We start from the raw sequence: 19,682 nt of genomic DNA on the forward strand, positions 1-19,682 counted from the left end.
TCTTGTGTTTTAAAATAATATTATTAATGTGTCTACAGTGACAAACTCTACTGAAACACCACGTACGTCTGAACACATGTGGATAACATCACACACACACACACACTACAAACCTGTGTGTGTGTGTGTGTGTGTGAGAGACTCACTCGCTTACTTTGAGCAAATCACTGAAATGAATTTTCCACAGAAGAATATTTTCTTTATGTGACACAGTGATGTAAACAGACACACAGCTGCTGACATGAACACATTGTTGTAAGAAAATGGAACATTCAGCTCACACGGACAAGTCATGTCGAAACATGCATGTTACACATGCACAGGATCAACTATCGATGCACAGCCAGTTTTTTAAGCATCAATATTAATATTAATGAGAATATATAATAATATAATAATATATATATATGAGAGCAGTCGCTGTGACCCTGACCTTTAGTTCCTTCGTGTTCATCACTAACGACCATATCATATATTTCTTACAGATTTTTGAATTGATGCGTTGATCTCTTTTGATTTCTTTTATTTTCCTCTTTCTTTGCTGCCTCCTTTGTCCTTTTTCTTCAGAGACGCTGTTTTAGAGTCATTTCTACATTAATGTGTGGGTGGAACAGGGGCGTGGTGTGTTACGTCTGATGGGATGTATTAATCTGAGATTTTCTTTGTGTACGTACTTTTCAAATTTAGTGCGTACGCCGTCTTTTAGTATGAAAGCTGCGTCTTCACGTCCAGTGTGGTGCCAGACCTTCTCCTGGTGGAGGAGTTAGGAACTGCTGCCAAGAGAATAACCAGAAAACATTTTGATGAGGGATTTTACCGATCACATGTATTGATTCTGCGATCAGAAGCTTGATCGACTGCTCTGACCGTTTCAATGCTGCTCAGATTTGCTGGTTTCTTTGCTCCACATCACAAGTGAATCAAGTTTGGGAAACGATTCATGGATTAAATGATGAATTGAGGAAATGATTGACAGATTCAGAAGTATATGGAATAGCCACCAGAGGGCGCCTCCATTCCATGTCTGCCGTTATTTTCCTTAATAATCCTTTTTCTCTGTCGTCAGGCTCGTACCTGCCACCCGGCTACTCCTTCTCTGCATACGCGGGGAAGGTGGCGGCCGCGGAGGAGGGCGACAAACCCTCCCGGTCCAGTCCCACGGTGAAGCCGAGCAGTGAGGCCAAAGCCCTGGACCTGCTGCAGCAGCACGCCAGCCAGTACAAGAGCAAGTCCCCGTCCATCCAGGACAACAAGACCCCGCACGAGAGGGAGCGGGAGAGGGACGGCGAGCGGCCGCGGTCCTCGCCCTCGCAGCGCATCCTCCCGTCCCACCATCACCTGGGTTACCCACTGCTGTCGGGACAGTACGACCTGTCCTACGCCTCAGGTGACACACGCACTCTCCTTGTCCTAACCTTTGACCTTTAAATCCATGTCTTAACCCTTCTGTTGATGTGCAGAAAATTAAAAAACTGGCCATCTGTCCAGGGAGTCAGCCGAGATTTAATCTGAGATGCAGAGGCTTGTTGTCGCTGATATGAAAACAGACATAAAACAGACTTAAAACATGAAAACAGTCTTAAAACATGAAACATGAAACATGAAAACAGACTTTAAACATGAAAACAGACTTTAAACATGAAAACAGTCTTAAAACATGAAAACAGACTTAAAACATGAAACATGAAAACAGACTTAAAACATGAAAACAGACATAAAACATGAAAACAGACATAAAACAGACTTAAAACATGAAACATGAAAACAGACTTAAAACATGAAACATGAAAACAGACTTAAAACATGAAAACAGACATAAAACAGACTTAAAACATGAAAACAGACATAAAACAGACTTAAAACATGAAACATGAAAACAGACTTAAAACATGAAAACAGACATAAAACAGACTTAAAACATGAAAACAGACATAAAACAGACTTAAAACATTAACATGAAAACAAACTTAAAATATGAAAACAGACATAAAACAGACTTAAAACATTAAACATGAAAACAAACTTAAAATATGAAAACAGACATAAAACAGACTTAAAACATGAAACATGAAAAGAGACTTAAAACATGAAGAGAAACAGACTTGGTTCTATTGTCTGATTTTGTCAATTCAGTTTGAAATCCTTGGTTCAGATTGACCTCAGTGACACAAAGTGACCACACGAGGCAGCAGTGGAGCAGCAGCTCCTGTGTCCCCATGAGCTAAAATCTCTGATTTTCTCTATGAGGTTTGGTGTGGGAGAGTGAGTGTGTGAGAGTTTCCAAACGTTCCCTGTGGGAGTTCACGATGTTGTCAGTGAAGCTGCTGCCACTGAGACTTCAAGTCTTTTTGATTTATTCTTTTATTTTTGTCTTGTTCTGTCTGACGTCCATCCATCTCTGTCTCTCTGTCTCCCTCTCTCACACACACAGGTCTCTCGTCCTCAGCCATTGTTGCCAGTCAGCAAGCGTCCTCTCCGTCCATGTACCCCCCCGCACGGAGGTGAGAACGGTAAGAGACACACACACACACACACACACACACACACACACACACACACACACACACACACACACACACACATAGAGTTTATAAAGCGCTCACACATTAGAAGGATTTCCGGTGTCCTACAGCGCCACCTGCTGGTTGTTAACACACCTGTCTTCTCACCTTCTGCAGACGCACCTGATTGGCTGACCCCGCCCACCGCCACCCTGCCCGGTGTCATGTGACTGGATCACATGAGGAAACACTTCTGATTCAACATCAGCTCGATGGCATTTGATTTCTGCGCCTGGACGTCCAGACAGGAAGCTCCGCCCCCACCCCCGTGCCTCACTGGACTGAATGCCCCGCCCTCTCCTGGTTCCAGGCGGAGTTCGGCCCCGAGGACGGGCGTGGCAGCGAGATGCGGTGGGTCATCGGCGCTGTCGGGCAGAGCAGCCGCCGTTGGTCGGGAGGCGGGGTCTAGTGGGTGAAGGGGGACGTCACGTGGCGGGCGAGGCTCAGCATGACCTTTTGACCTCTGAGAACCTGACCCCACCCACTCGTGTCTCAGCTTCACCGGAAATTTTTTTAAAAACAAAATTAAAATAAATAAAACGCTGTGGGCGGAGGAGGACGGACCAATCAGAGGGCAGCGATGGGACTGGAGCTGCTGCCTCAGACTGACTGACCCCGCCCCCTTCTCCTCCTCCTCAGTGTGTAGCTGTACTGTACTCTGTGTGTGTGTGTATGTGTGTGTGTGTGTAAATACTGTACAGAGGAATTATTTTAAAGAGCCTGTTGATGCTGTTTCCTACTCTTCTTTTTGTCTGTAGCCTCTGTTTTTCTACTGTTGTTGATCTGATATTAAACCTGTAGCTGGTGAAACGGCGCCGAACTCCGCCTCCTCATTCCTTTCGTACGTTCTGTTATTGTGACGATCGACTCATCCGTCGCTTGCTCAGAAAATGTTGAAAAACGGTAAACAATCTAAAATTCAACATGATTCTGTTGTAATGTCTTAAAAAAAATGATATTAAAATATAAGAAGCAGAAAAAATCAGGTTTTAATATGACAAACATTTATAATCGTTAAACTGCGACGAGGTTGAATAATTACCAGTGTGAGTGTTTCCTGGTTTTTCTGTTCATCTTTCTCCTCTTTCTCCTCCTGCTCTACTTCGTTTTCTCCTCTTCTGCTTCTAGAATATTTTCCTCAGAGACGGAACGACACACTGAAGCTCGGTCACAAGTCAAACTGATTCACGTAATCAGATCACGGCTGTAATCTGATTATAAATCTCATTTTATTTTATTTATCGCCCATGATTCACTTTGGTTTAACTGTCGTGTTTTGTTTCTTATTTGATCCTCAAATAATAACTTTAACATAATTGTAGGTCAGCAGAGGTCGCTGTGGAGCAGGTGAGGAGGTGCAGTGTGGCTGAGCGGCCACAGGGAGGCGCTGCTGCTCTGCAGATGAAAAATAAAAGTTTAGTTCAGTTAGAAAATCTGTTGCTCCTCTTCATTCTGGTTCTCTTTCTCCTTTTGCTGCTCCTCCTCTCTTTTCTCCCTCTTTCTCCTTGTTCTCCATCTCTTCCTCCTGCTCCTCTTCCTCCTCAGTGTTGTGTGAAGTTACAGAGTAGATGATGATGATGATGATGATGAAGATGACATAATTTCCTGCTCAGTAACGTCTTTTTTGTGTCTGTATTTTATAATCGACGTCTTTGACTGAGACTTTTATTTTGAAGTCACCATTTGTTGGCTTTACTTTGAAGACCACTTCCTGTTTCCGGTCTCTTTAGTAAATTATTGTGAACTTGACTCTGCGGCAGCAGAGGAGAGAGAGAGAGACGGACGGTCATCACCTGTCAGCGGACCTGAGGGAAGACTAAACCGTATATACATATACACAGGTAGGCGCGTGTGAGTGTGTGCGCGCGCGTGTGTGTGATTACTGAGTGTAGTCGGATTAACAGGTTTAAAAACGATCACAGCTGAATCTGATTAGATAGAGAAAATTAAAGGCGTTTTTTTTTGTTGTGGGAATTAAAATAATCCAGGATTATAATTTGACACTAACGTCTCGCGCTCAAATGGAATTGAATCATAAATATTTAAATGAGCTGTGACTCCAAAATATCAATAATTATCGCGATATTTTCTGCAATAGAGACGATAGAAGTCACATTTTTAAGGCTGTAACGCTCACACGACAATCGTCGCGCTAATTATTGCTTTAAAAAAAAATGTTATTGCGATAAAACATTAAGTTTGTATCTGTACGTTTTTCAGAGGATGTGCACAAATTAAAAACAAATGTCTGTCGTTGCGAATATTTTAACGAAATATAATCATGAATTTGAAAATACCACTCAGTGATTTTAGCTCACGGGGACACAGAAGCTGCTGGTCCTCTGCTGCCTCGTGTGGTCACTTTGTGTCACTGAGGTCAATCTGAACAAAGGATTTCAAACACTGAATTTTACATATCTGAACGTTATGTCGCTATACGATATTATCACAATATTTATGCTGCGATCCGATATCATGATATTTATGTCGCGATACGATATTATCACAATATTTATGTCGTGATATGATATCACGATATTTATGTCGCGATCCGATATTATCATCGTCTCATTACCAAGTCTTTTTAACTTGAATCTACAGTTCAGTCTCTGTCAGTCTGTTGACATCACATTTTAGCATCAGCTCAGCTGAACGTCGTCAGAGCAGGTACAGGTAAAAAAACACTTTCTTTTTTAACTTGAAGTCCACTGAGATCGTGTCGTCTCAGGACGTACATGCGTCCCCGAGGCGTCATCTGATTTAATCAGTGACTGAAGCTCCTGCAAGAGCAAACTGCTCCATGGAAACCAGGAGGAGGACTGTGTGTGTGGGCGGGGGGGGGGATCATGCCTGTTTCCATGACAACACTGCTTCACTTCCTCCCTGCGGTTCCTAAGAATCGTGTGCTCACGTGGAATCAGTCACCTGTCGAAGTGGCGCACGGAGAAAGCATTCGTTAGCTTTGCATTTCTTTCACGTTTTCACTCACTCACTCACTCACACGCTGACATCAGAGCAGTTTCCATGGTAACGGGGGACACGTCCTCCGACCAATCAGAGCCCTGCCTCACCCACACCCTCCAGCTCCTCACTGACAGTGACAGTACTACACACTGTATTACACACGGTCAATGACAGTACTACACACTGTACTACACATTGTACACTGACTGTAGTACTTTTATTGTGAAATATAGCACCGACTGTAGTACTTTTATTGTGAAATATAGCACTGACTGTAGTACTTTTATTGTGAAATATAGCATTGACTGTAGTACTTTTATTGTGAAATATAGCACCGAGTGTAGTACTTTTATTGTGAAATATAGCACTGACTGTAGTACTTTTATTGTGAAATATAGCACCGAGTGTAGTACTTTTATTGTGAAATAAGAGTACTAGAGTAAAGACACGCTCTCTTGTGGTGAAAGAGTAAACTGCAGTGTCATGATTCATGTCCCTCGTTCTGCAGGCGGAGTCATGATGACGTCAGAGAACCCGGAGCACAGTGATGACATCAGCGTCCTGCCCCCGCAGGAGCTGGAGCCCCCGAGGGAGGAGGACGGACACTGCCCCCTGCCTTTCAGGTGAGAAACTGCAGTGTGCAAGTCTCTAAATGAAACCGCTCACTATCCCACACCAAAGCCAGTGATTTAAAGTCAGTGCTGGTCCACTGCTGCCTCGTGTGGTCATTTTGTGTCACTTAAAAATGGGAATGGAGAATTTTGAAAGCTGAAGTTTACACAATCAGTGTGTGTGTGAGTGTGTGTGTGTGTGTGGGAGAGTGTGTGTGTGTGTGTGTGTGAGTGCGTGTAGTTTACACAGTGAAACAAACATGTGTAGACTTAAGGTAATGTCTTTTTTTCCCTTTTCTTAAACTGTGTTTTCCCTCACACACAAACACAGAGGCGACGTTGTCCGTAATTTGTCTCGAGGTCATTTTAACGAGTGAAACAGCAAAGTTAACAGACGTCACCTGCAGCCAGGCTCCTATTGGACGACAGCAGCTGTCAATCACACCGGTGTCCAATCGTATGTTGCGTCTATTTCCCTCTAAATATGAATATTATTTGAATTATTATTTTTTAACTGAATATACGGTTTTCCAAACAGCGTTCAGTTCTGCGATGTGGGCGTGAACAATGACAATGAAGCTGCACAGAGGAGTGAACACGTCACCTAAAGCCCGCCTCCTCCTCATCAGTGTGTGTGTGTGTGTGTTTGGCAGGCGATGAAAGCTGAGTGCAGGACGTGCAGGAGAGACAATACAGAGAGGGAAAGCCTCAGTGTCTCTGTTATTCCTGTCACGTACAGAACAAGCTGCAGGATCAGTGTGTGCGTGTGCGTGTGTGTGTGCGTGTGTGTGTGCGTGTGCATGTACACGTGTGTGTGTGTGTGTGTGGAGCTGAAGTCATGTGAGGAACGACAGATTTTAACTTCACCACCCAATAAAACCGACACCAGCTTAAAGCTGCAGTACGTAACCTTTGTTGATTATTATTGCTGTTGGTGATGATGATGATGTCATCATTCCGCCTCTGTTTGTTCATCATCGTGAAGTTTGCCACGCCCCCTCATCTGAAAACGGGCAAAACTAGAAAACAAAAACAAAGAAGTTTCAGGTTTGCAGAATCACTTCCTGTGTGCAGCGGCGGAATGTCGACCACGTGGTGCGAGATCTAAAACACGGAGTGGATTCGCTTCATCGGCGTCGTGTGAACTCATTTGACAATAGCGTGAAAACGTACAAGACATTTGTTTTTAAGTTCAAGTTAAGTTGTTGTTAAGTTGTCTTATTTTGTCACTTCAGTGTTTGAAATCCTTTTTTCAGATTGACCTCAGTGACACAAAGTGACCACACGAGGCAGCAGAGGACCAGCAGCTGCTGTGTCCTGTGTGGACTTTGGTGTGGGAGAGTGAGTGGTTTCATTTCAAGTCTCAAATCTTGTGTACAGACAAAAATCCTGGTTACTGCTGGTTCAGTCACTCTCTCTCAAGTTCTGGTCCAGCATCCCATAATACATTTGATTCAGACACATTATGACAGTTAGTCTCAGTGAGACAACAGTTTCCTGTCCCAGTGTGAACATTCTGTTCCACTTTCACCATTCACACTCACTGTGTGCATAATTAGTGCTTTCTTTGTGCATGTGTGTGTGTGTGTGTGTGTGTGTGTGCGTGCGTGTGTGTGTGTGTGTCTTGTAAACAATCACCTCTTTCACACACACACACACACACACACCCCCACTCTGTCTCTCTAAACTCCAGTGTGTGTGTGTGTGTGTGGGAACGTTCTCTGCTCCAGTTCTTCATTCTAAGTCACTTGTCTTTTTTGTTTTTTGTTTTTTGTTTTTTTACAGTGCAGCTCAGTCCACTGTTTGTGGGCTTTTGACATTTTTGCATGAACTTCCTATTGATTTGCCTCCTGTTGTCATGACAACATTTACATGGTCAACCTCCATGACAGGTGTGTGTGTGTGTTTGTGTGATCTTAGCTGCTGGTCCTCTGCTGCCTCGTGTGGTCACTTTGTGTCACTGAGGTTAAGTGACTAGTGGTGCAAGGGGTCATCATTGATCCGTGATCCGTTCGGATCAATATCTTCGGTTGGGCACACACGTGAACCGCGGGTTGATTTATGCGCATGTTCAGTCCTCACACAGCGCGGTCGTGGCGAGCGGAGGAACGGAGGAGCTTGAACGCGTCATTTAAATCCCCTGTTTGGGAGCATTTTGGCTTCCCTGTCAAATATAATGATGATAGTTAGTGGATAACACCGTCACGGTGTGTAGACACTGTGGCACGAGAAAGTCACATGACAGTGGAAACACAGTGGAAACACAGTGGAAACACAGTGGAACGCATGGCCACGCATCACCCCGGTGTTTCACTGTGTTTCACTGTGTTTCACTGTGTTTCAGGAGGGAAAACCAAGGCTGCTCAACAACCTCAACAATCAGAGTGAGTGAGTGAGTGAGTGTGTGTGTGTGTGTGTGTGTGTGTGTGTGTGGGAGAGTGATCCATTTGGGTCCTTTTGTTCTGAGGCTAAATGTGTGGAAGTGTCTTGTTGTTTTAAATGAGCATGTGCGCCTTGTTTCCTTCTGTCTCTGACTCTTCATCGTCCTCAGTTCAGGGTTGAAAGGTTGACTGTGGTCACATGATCATAACCCTGGAGCAGGGTTCTGTCTGTTCTCACAGGATGTGATGTCATGTGTCCTGCAGGCTGCAGCTGATCGATGACCTGTCTTATGAAGACGTGAAGAAGTGCTACAGAGGATCGGTGAGTGTCTCTCACACACACACACACACACAGTGTAGTGGTCTCCGTGGGAACCTTACACTGCCACCAGGGGGCGACTCCGCTGAACAAGTCAAGTCAGGTCCTGTGTCCACACAAGCTAAAATCCCTGAAAACGGTTGAGGTTTGAGATCACAGTCTGTGTTGAAAACAGTTCAGTGTCTGTTGTGTTGTTTTGTTTTGAGTCTTTGTTGTTTCAGACAGGAACAGGAAGTCAGGAAGTCAGGAAGTCAGGAAGTGAGCGTCTGGTTCTCAGAGAACAGACGTGCAGGTGCTGCTGGTTCTGGGTTTGATGATGAAACCTCTGACCTAAATATCATGATCCCAAACTAAAGTGTGATCCTTCACCCCTTCATCACATCAGTAACCCTCACATGAACATAGAACGAGTGACAGACCATAATTAGTTAGGTGAATGACGGGTTGGTTAGTTGGTTGGTTTGTCAGACAATTGTGTTTGGTTAGTTGATTGGATGGTTTGTTTGATGTGTGGTAGGTTAGTTGATGGTTTGTCAATCGATTGGTTGGTTGGATTTTAGCTGGTTTGTCGATTGGTTGGTTGGTCAGACGATTGTGTGTTCAGTTGGTTGATTGGTTGCTATTTGTTTGGTTGGTTGGTTGGTTGGTTAGGTGTGAGGCTGGTTAATTGAGTGTTTGTTTGGTTAGTTAGGTGTTTTTTTAGGTGTGTGATTGGTTGGTTGGTCGGATGCCGGTTGGTTGAGTGGTTATTTGTTTGGTTGTTTGTCGGTTTGTAATGTGTGTGGTTGGTTGGTTGGTTGGAAGGTTGGACAGTCGGTTGGTTGGTTGGTTGAATGGTTATTTTTTTGGTTTGTTGGTTGGTCGGTTGGTTGGTTGAGTGAGTGGTTATTTGTTTGGTTGTTTGTTAGTTTGTTATGTGGGATTGGTTGGTTGGTTGGTTAGTTGGTTGAGTGGTTATTTGTTTGGTTGTTTGTTAGTTTGTTATGTGGGATTGGTTGGTTGGTTGGTTGGTCGGTTGGTTGAGTGGTTATTTGTTTGGTTGTTTGTTAGTTTGTTATGTGTGATTGGTTGGTTGGTTTGTTGGTTGGTCGGTTGGTTGAGTGGTTATTAGTTTGGTTTGTTAGGTGTGTGGTTGGTTGGTTGGTTGGACAGTCGGTTGGTCGGTTGGTTGAGTCTTTATTAGTTTGGTTTGTTAGTGTGTTCGTTGGCTGACTGATGCTGTCCCTGCTTCATTCCACAGACTGTCAGCAAGTACAACTCTCAGTATCACAAACTGTTCAAGACTGTCCCAAAAGAGGAGATCCTGATGAAAGGTACAGACTCAGAGGACATCTCCTGTCCTCACTCAGTCCATATTTAACCTGGGACAGCTCATGTCTGATGGACATGTCTCCCCTGTCTTTGTCCATTGCAGTGTACTCCTGTGCCTTGTTAAGGGACATCCTGCTGCAGGGACGACTCTACATCTCCAGAAACTGGTTGTGTTTCTACGCAAACCTGTTTGGTAAAGACATCAAGGTCAGTGAAGACACTTTTCATCCAATTATGAGAAAAAATATTGTTTTTGTCTCCACTCACAATACAAGTCACATGATTCTCATGTCACTTCCAGATGAATATATTTCATTTAGTAAAAACTTGTTGACAAAGATTCAGGTTCAGTTCTTAGTTTCTTATTTTCTTACGTTTATATTTTTTAAATTCTTCCTGTGAAAATGAAAAGCTTAAAAGGAAAATATTATGTCAATTAAAAACATGTTCTATTGAACATCAGTTATTAGTTTTTAATATAGTTGAAGTGAAGTAATGAGTATTTTACTGCTTTGACTGAAATAACCTGCGTGTGCAGGTTTGTATTCCTGTCGTGTCGGTTCGTCTGGTGAAGAAACATAAGACTGCAGGTCTGGTACCAAACGGTCTGGCCATCACCATGGATACTGGACAGAAGGTAACGGACTGGACCACAGAAGAGTGAAGACATGAACAAAAACAAGTAGATAAATAAATAACAGCTTCATCCTTCATAACAACAGTGTCATATCTAACGCTTTCACATCTTCTACTTATTTGTATTTTCAGGGTTTATCTAACATAACTAGCGCATTGCTGCAATAAGATGAAACCTATGTTAGCTACGTCAAAGCTAGCGATCACTTAGGTCTATCTAACTTTTGCAACTAACACTTTAGTAGCTGTACAAGCACTAGCGTTAGCTTAGTCAAAGCTAGCAACGATCTAGGTTTATCTAGCAATCGACACATTAGTAGCCTTACAAGCTAAGTTAGCTATAGAGGAAAAGTTGGGGGTTGCGGGTGCAAGGCCGCAGTTTAGCTAACGTTAGCGCCACATTACTTGTTAGCTGAGGTAGCTAGGGGGCACAATACTGTGGGTTCTTTCAGTAATTCATCAATGAATAGATGAATAAATGGCCGTTACATTCATTGCATAACTGTTTTATACCGTCAGTGTCCGTGTGGTTTCTTTTCCTCAAAAAAACACATTTTCTGATCCACTGTGGACCAAACAACTGAAAATCATCGTAAATGTCCCTAAAAACATGTTGATGTTGCAGTTTTTTGACGTGTGCAGTGACTTCTATTTTGTCCCTCTGTCTGCAGTATGTGTTTGTGTCCCTTCTGTCCAGAGACAGTGTCTATGACGTCCTCAGGAGGATCTGCACTCACCTGCAGGTCCGTGCTTTCAGCCTGATCACGGCATTGAATCAGAATTGATTGTTGTATAATATGGAAATGGTTTTAATCTACTGACCCTCGGAGAGTTCAGGGTTGTGTTCACGCTCAGTGAAAACACGAAGGCCATTTAACAAAAGACTATGTTAAGAACGTGTCTGCAGCTGTATTTTGGTGTTGGACGTTATTTTATGACGATGAACTGACTGTTTTAGTTGCTTTGTAAACCGCTCACTCTCCTACACCAAAGTCCACAGAGAAAATCAGTGATTTTAACACCACACACACACACACACACACACACACACACACACACACACACACACACACACACACACACACACTGCTGCCTCCATTACTAAGTTCTAATGTCTTATTTTGTTGATTCGGTGTTTGAAATCCTTTGTTCAGATTGACCTCAGTGACACAAAGTGACCACACGAGGCAGCAGAAGAGCAGCAGCTAAAATCAGTGATTTTCTCTGTGGAGAGTGAAAAAGCTGTTTGATAGTGAGGTGAACACGTGAGGTGAACACGTGAGGTGAACACGTGAGGTGAACACGTGAGGTGAACACGTTATTGCGATGTTGTTGACTTCATTAGCTACACAACGTTCCCATGATTCCAGTGTTTGTGACTGTTCCTCTGTAGGTGGACGGGAAGAGTCTGAGTCTGAAGCAGTACCTGGAGGAGCCCAGCTCTCTGTCTATGGTAACGTAACATTCACTCATTCACTCACGCAGCATTTGTATCTCCAGTCACAGACAATCAGACTCACGTGTGCTGCGCTGACGCCGTCTAAACAGCCGTGAGCTGAGGGAAGTGTGACAGTGATGACTCGGCTCAGCGTCAGGATCTTTGTGGCTGCGTGACAACCTGACACACAATCAGTGTGAGACAGCCTGAGACACACGACCTTTGACCTGGAAACAATCCACAGATACAAACAATCCTGAGACACAAGAAGAAGAAACGTGGTGAAAAATGTCTGGACTGAGGAGACTGAATTTATACTGAATGTATGATTTTGAAGTTAAAGTCAACTTTATTTCTCGAGCACATTTGAAAACAAACAAACAGGGTGCAACATTAAAGGTATAAAACATAAAATCTATAAAAATGAATAAATACAAGTCAAATAGTCACATGGTAAAAACTACACAGACTGACTGACTGTGTGTGTGTGTGTCTGTCAGGACGAGTTTCCAGAGGTGTTAAAGTGGAGGAGGAAGCCGTCGCTGCCTGCTGTCTCCGCCTCCCTCCCTGACTTGCTGGGAAACTCCGCCCCCAGCCTCGCCCCCGACGAGCCCTTCAGCACACACACACTCTCTGGTGATTATCCTGCGTTCCATCTGTAGTCGGAACTCCGAGGTCACGGGGGCGTTCCTGCAAAAACGCATTCACCTGAAATATTTATTTTAAAGGCTGAGATTTTTGTCGAGAGACAGAAGGTTAAAGGTTAACCCACGACAGACCCCGTAAAAACCGACCCTGAAAAAAAATCTTTTATTTTAGGTGAATGTGATTCGCTTCCATATGTCCTTTCATCTGGGAAATGCCCCCTGAGCTGAGATTAACCCCGCCCCCTGTCAATCAAGAGTGACTGGAAGACCTCAGAGCTGGACACAGTGATGTTCTAAACCATGTTTGTGTGTTCAGATATCAGTCTGGAGACGGAGAAGATCCTGCTGACAGAACCAGTACCTGAACTGGATCCCGTGGAGTATCAGCTGCTGAAACTCTTCATCCTCCTGTGAGTCCCGTCACAAAAACCTGAGACTTTAACACACGCCACAGTTTCCACTGCAATGACAAGTATAAAAACAAGAACACTCAAACATAAAAGCTAATGTTTTAAAGAAAATTAAATAAAATTATAAAGTGCGCGGTGTGGGAGAAAATAAATTAGAATTCTGAGATAAAAGTTAGAATTCTGTTATTGATTTTGGGACAATAGTTAAAATTCTGGGATTAAAGTTGGAATTCTGCAGGGAAACATCATAATTCTAATTTCTGGGAATTCTGGGAATATAATTCTGAGATTAAAATTGAAATTCTGAGAGAAAAAAAAATCAGAATTCTGGAATTAAAGTTGGAATTTTGAGGGGGAAAGTCAGAATTCTAAGAGGAAAAAAGTCCGAATTTTGGGATTATAGTTGGATTTCTGGGGTTTAAATTCATAATCAGAATTAAATTCCTAAATGACTTGCACACTTGTGTTTAATATTTGTTAAGGTTGTGATGCTGACGTGTGTGTGTGTGTGTGTGTGTCTCAGTGTCTTCCTGCTCGTCCTGTCCTCCTGTTACCTGGCCTTCAGAGTGTGTCGTCTGGAGCAGCAGCTCAGCTTCCTGAGCAGCCAGCCCACACTGAGAGACAGGTAAACACACGGGTCCACACATACACACACAGATAATAATCATAATAATCCCTAGAATAACTTCCATTTCTTTCACAAAGGTTGTGTGGGATTATAAAAAGTCATAAATCTCAGATCAAAATCACAATTCTGGGATTGAAAGTCAACAATGTCCAACTGTAGATCAGTTAAAAAGACTCCTAGAAAATCCTACTTAGAATTCCAAACTCTATTTAGAATCAAAAATCTCATTATAATCCTAAACTTTATTTATAATCCCAAATCCCAGTGATTGTTCAGAGAGTGTCGTCACGGAAGAGTCATGAGCGCGACGTCCGACACAAGAATCAAAGTGAACAAAGCTGAACTGTAGATTAAAGTTAAAAAGACTTAATAATCCTGAGAACATGTTAATCTGGAACATGTGCATTTTGAACAGAGGAGTGTGGTGGATTCAGAGACAGCACTGTTGAAAGCCGGTGATCATAAGCCCATGTAGAAAACCACGTCATGGCAGTTTCCCGCAGCCGTTGCTAATGCGTCTCCGCCCACTTTAAAGGAGGAGCCATAAACTCATGGAAAACAACGTGACTGAGTCGATAATGGAAAAAAAGCCTGAACTGCGAGTGAACTGACGTGCTGCTGGTTTTGCAGGTGTGGAGAGTCGCCGTGCTGGCTGACCAATCAGAGGACAGGAACCTGACACCGAGTCAACACCGAGTCAACACTGAGTCAACACTGAGTCAACACTGAGTCAACGCAGTCCACGGATTGAATCTGCACTTCAGTAGACTGGCCATTAGGGGGCGGCGGTGTGTGGTGAGAGGCGAAAGCTCTCCGGCGGAGACTGAACCGTCTGTCAGCAGCAGCTGACCTCTGACCCCCGCTGGCAGTTTGTTGCCATAGAGACGTCACAGTAGTCGACACAAGCCGTAGACTGACCTCTGACCTGTGTGTGTCTCGGTGGACATGTCGAGACGAGACGCAGGGAAACGACAGCACGCTGGGACGTGAGTCGGGTGTGGGCGGAGCCACTGATGACTGACAGGATTACGTTTTTGTTTTCTTTGAAAATGTCTCGTCTTAAAGCTCGGGTCAGTAAGTTTGGAAAAGATAGCGATACATGCCACCTCCTCTCACCGACCCTCTTTTCTAAACTCCGCCCCCAAAGTACAGGAAGTGGTTTATTTTGTGATGCTTCGGTAACATTGTACAGTTTGTAAGTCGATGTCTGTATTTGAGTCGCGTAGATAAAGAGCGTGGAGAGGTCACATGACCGTCGCTGTGGCACACGTCACATGACTGAAGCTAATGAAGACAATAGACGGCGAATAAGATTGTAGGACAGCTAGTAGCACTAGTGAGTGAAGTCCGAACTACCTCACTAGTGCTACAGTAGACATTTTGACACTAGTTATGTCAAACACATCTTACTAGTACTACTACTACTGGTCATTTTGGAACTACTAGTAGTACTAGCGAGGTACGAATACCTAACTAGTACAACTAGTGGGCATTTTGGAACTACCAGTAGGATCCAGAGGGCTACTAGTGCTTGACACATGCCAACTAGTGGGGCCTAGTAGTGTTACTAGTGCGGCTCATTAGTTTACCAGTAAGGTTTGGTTGATACTCGGTGTCAAACATGATTACTAGTAAGACACTAGTGAGCAGAATGGCCTTACTAGTACACGGAATTTATGTAAATAAATGCTGAAACAGTCACATGACTGAAGCTAAGCTCTGTGATTGGTCGTCTGGACAAGTCGTCGACAAAAATACATATCGAGGATATCCCAGAAGTCTTTGCGTTTTTGTAAAACTTTATTAAAGCTGAATGTTGAAGTGACTTTTTTATAATATTACTAAAGTAAAAGTCTTAAAGTATAAGACATTTACTGAACTTAAGTATAAACGTCATTTTCTGATATAAAATGCACTTAAAAAAGTGATTGCAGCATGTGAATGGGTGAAAACTGGAGTGTAAAGCTCTGAATAAGACCATAATATCAACTCTTCTTCTTCTTCTTGTGATTTTATTTGCTAGTAACGCGTCACAAAGAGAGTTAGAGGAAATATGCTAGAAATATAGAACTAACAAAGTAAAGTACAGATATGTGACTTTTGTCAGTACAAACTGTCTGAACTGTCCATTTAATAAATGGTGTCTGAGACCTTTGACCTTTGACCTTGACCTTGTTGACGTTACATATGTAAACAAAATATGAGGACAGTAGTTTAGAATTCTATCATTAAACACAAATAACTGTAAACAATTATACTCTTTATTGACTCACACAGAAGCAGATGTGATTTATAACATTTATATATTTATAACATTTATATATTTATAACATTTACATATTTATAACATTTATATATTTATAACATTTACATATTTATAACATTTATATATTTATAACATTTACATATTTATAACATTTACATATTTATAACATTTACATATTTATAACATTTACATATTTAAAACATTTACATATTTATAACATTTATATATTTATAACATTTATATATTATAACATTTACATATTTATAACATTTATATATTTATAACATTTACATATTTATAACATTTACATATTTATAACATTTATATATTTATAACATTTACATATTTATAACATTTATATATTTATAACATTTACATATTTATAACATTTACATATTTATAACATTTATATATTTATAACATTTACATATTTATAACATTTATATATTTATAACATTTACATATTTATAACATTTATTACATCACTTATATTTAGGCAATTCAAATAAAATTCTGTCTTTCAGTCTTTCATGACTTCAGATATGTACATAAAGTCAGGAGGGGAGTGGCTAAAGTAAGGGGGGAGTAAAGGGGGAGTAAAGGGGTGAGGAGGTTGGAGGTCTCAGGCCCAGACCTGGTAGGCGAGTTGGTTTTCATTCATCCACCAGTCTGTCTTCTCCTCCTTCAGCAGCTGCACTTGTTGCTGAAGTTCACAGATGAGGTTGTTTTCCCATCTTTCTGCCGTCTTCCAAATGTCCTCCTTCCTCTGCCACTCCTCCGTGTCCCTCCTCTTCTCCTGCTCCAGCTCCTTCACTCGTCTCCTCCAGACGTCGTCTCTGAAAGCCAGCTCTCGCTCTCCAGCTCCTGTACTCGTCTCCTCCAGACGTTCTCCCTCACAGCCATCTCTGTCTCCATGCTCACATCCAGGTATTTGAGCTTGGCTGCCCACCGGGCCTCACAGACCTCCAGCTTGAAGGTCTCCACCATCAGCAGGTTCATGCAGTCCAGATAGGCCTTGCTGCCTTTGATGCATCATCTTGTCCTCTGATGCATCATTTTGTCCTTTGATGCATCATATTGTCCTTTGATGCATCATCTTGTCCTTTGATGCATCATATTGTCCTTTGATGCATCATTTTGTCCTTTGATGCATCATCTTGTCCTTTGATGCATCATCTTGTCCTTTGATGCATCATATTGTCCTTTGATGCATCATTTTGTCCTTTGATGCATCATTTTGTCCTTTGATGCATCATCTTGTCCTTTGATACATCATGATGTATCAAAGGCCATTTTGGTCATGTGACTCCTGTATTTCAACTGCCATGTTTTACCATACACATAAAACACATAAATAAATACACATGTTTATGCAAACACTGGTTTATTATCACGTCATTTCCATGTGAAATTATTCTGCAACAATAATGAAAACTGGGCGAGTGTTTGATTAAGATAAAGGACTTTATTTTGTGTAGTTTGTGACCAAATGGATGACTGATAATAATGAGTGTATACCGCCATCTAGTGGAGGGGGGCCGGCATTTTCAGAATCAGAATACTTTATTATTTATTTATCCAGATGCTCAGTGCAAAGTGAAATAGAATAGAAATACAGCATGAGTGGAAACAAGGACTTAAGATATAGATATAAATAAAACAGTAAAATAGGCAATACATTGAAATGAAATAAAATATAAAATAAAATAATACAATAATAAAGTAGACAATCTAGAAATATATCCATTATACAAATAGTTAACAATGAGGATGAGTAGTTAGTATACTGTAGTTTGTGTCTTTGTTTTTATAGATAACCATAAGAGTCCAATCATCAGAGGGAGGAGTTGTACAGTTTAGATGTTACAGGAGCGGAGCCTTGTTTTATAGGACTTCAGTGCTCTTAGTCCAGTCCAGTTTATTGTCTATGAAAACCCCCAGATATTTGTAGCAATCAAAGATGTCCACATTATGCCCCAGGATGGAAACCTGGGTGACTGGTGTCCTGGTTCTCCTCAGATCTACCACCAGCTCTTTAGTTTTTGTTGTGTTGAGCTGGAGGTGGTTCAGATCACACCAGGTGACGAAGTTGTCCACCACAGCCCTGAACTCCTGAAGCCTCCTGACCTTTGCTGATAGATCCAACAACAGAAGAAATGAATCTATACTATGACTTTTTTGTCTCATTATGGACGACATACTATACTATGACTTTTTTGTCTCATTTTGGACGACATACTAACCTATGACTTTTTTGTCTCATTTTGGACGACATACTATACTATGACTTTTTTGTCTCATTTTGGACAACATACTAACCTATGACTTTTTTGTCTCATTTTGGACGACATACTAACCTATGACTTTTTTGTCTCATTTTGGACGACATACTAACCTATGACTTTTTTGTCTCATTTTGGACGACATACTAACCTATGACTTTTTTGTCTCATTTTGGACGACATACTATACTATGACTTTTTTGTCTCATTTTGGACGACATACTAACCTATGACTTTTTTGTCTCATTTTGGACGACATACTATACTATTACTTTTTTGTCTCATTTTGGACGACATACTAAACTATGACTTTTTTGTCTCATTTTGGACGACATACTATACTATGACTTTTTTGTCTCATTTTGGACGACATACTAAACTATGACTTTTTTGTCTCGTTTTGGACGACATACTGTACTATGACTTTTTTGTTTCATTTTGGACGACATACTATACTAAGACTTTTTTGTCACATTTTGGACGACATACTATACTAAGACTTTTTTGTCACATTTTGGATGACATACTAACCTATGACTTTTTTGTCTCATTTTTCGACGACATACTATACTATGACTTTTTAGTCACATTTTGGACACCATACTATACTATGACTTTTTTGTCTCATTTTGGACGACATACTATACTATGACTTTTTTGTCTCATTTTGGACGGCATACTATACTATGACTTTTTTGTCTCATTTTGGACGACATATTAAACTATGACTTTTTTGTCTTATTTTGGATGACATACAATACTATGACTTTTTTGTCTCATTTTGGACGACATACAATACTATGACTTTTTTGTCACATTTTGGACGACGTACTAACCTTTGACATTTTTGTCTCATTTTGGACGACATACTAACCTATGACTTTTTTGTCTCGTTTTGGACGACATACTGTACTATGACTTTTTTGTCTCATTTTGGACGACATACTATACTATGACTTTTTAGTCTCATTTTGGACGACATACAATACTATGACAATTTTGTCTCATTTTGGACGACATACTAACCTATGACTTTTTTGTCACATTTTGGACGACATACTAACCTATGACTTTTTTGTCTCATTTTGGACGACATACTAAACTATGACAATTTTGTCTCATTTTGGACGCAATACTATACTATGACTTTTTTGTCTCATTTTGGACGACATACTAACCTATGACGTTTTTGTCTCATTTTGGACGACATACTATTCTTTGACTTTTT

General features: G+C 41.5%; 2 protein-coding genes across 4 annotated transcripts in view; both read left to right on the forward strand.

Annotated features, from left to right (window-relative positions):
- Positions 1 to 3,381, forward strand: part of znf609a (zinc finger protein 609a) — a 25,658-nt gene extending 22,277 nt beyond the window's left edge. For 2 of the 3 annotated variants that reach the window (XM_058644867.1, XM_058644866.1), the window contains 3 exons: positions 1,067 to 1,387; positions 2,432 to 2,501; positions 2,679 to 3,381. In XM_058644867.1, coding sequence (XP_058500850.1) covers positions 1,067 to 1,387; positions 2,432 to 2,501; positions 2,679 to 2,688 — 401 coding nt within the window. In that variant the 3' untranslated portion in view covers positions 2,689 to 3,381. Of the gene's footprint in view, positions 1 to 1,066; positions 1,388 to 2,431; positions 2,511 to 2,678 lie in introns of all 3 variants that reach the window. The other variant, XM_058644868.1, reaches the window with a different exon arrangement.
- An 873-nt stretch (positions 3,382 to 4,254) lies between these two features.
- On the forward strand, positions 4,255 to 16,070 carry LOC131470670 (GRAM domain-containing protein 2A). The gene is made up of 12 exons (XM_058646641.1): positions 4,255 to 4,402; positions 6,034 to 6,148; positions 8,782 to 8,839; positions 10,077 to 10,149; positions 10,251 to 10,354; positions 10,686 to 10,784; positions 11,455 to 11,526; positions 12,177 to 12,236; positions 12,722 to 12,857; positions 13,185 to 13,278; positions 13,802 to 13,903; positions 14,537 to 16,070. Exons 2-12 carry the CDS (start codon positions 6,042 to 6,044, stop codon positions 14,583 to 14,585), a joined length of 954 nt encoding a protein of 317 aa, XP_058502624.1. The 5' UTR covers positions 4,255 to 4,402; positions 6,034 to 6,041; the 3' UTR covers positions 14,586 to 16,070.
- Positions 16,071 to 19,682: the final 3,612 nt, after the last annotated feature.

This window comes from Solea solea, chromosome 12, assembly GCF_958295425.1.
Source record: "Solea solea chromosome 12, fSolSol10.1, whole genome shotgun sequence".
Classification (NCBI taxonomy): Eukaryota; Metazoa; Chordata; class Actinopteri; order Pleuronectiformes; family Soleidae; genus Solea; species Solea solea.

Excerpts from the sequence above, each read along its gene's own strand:
- LOC131470670 (XM_058646641.1), top strand. The coding sequence starts at position 6,042 with ATGATGACGTCAGAGAACCCGGAGCACAGTGATGACATCAGCGTCCTG. Across the intron at positions 11,527-12,176 it reads GGATCTGCACTCACCTGCAG|GTGGACGGGAAGAGTCTGAG; the intron begins GTCCGTGCTTTC and ends GTTCCTCTGTAG. Across the intron at positions 13,904-14,536 it reads CAGCCCACACTGAGAGACAG|GTGTGGAGAGTCGCCGTGCT; the intron begins GTAAACACACGG and ends CTGGTTTTGCAG.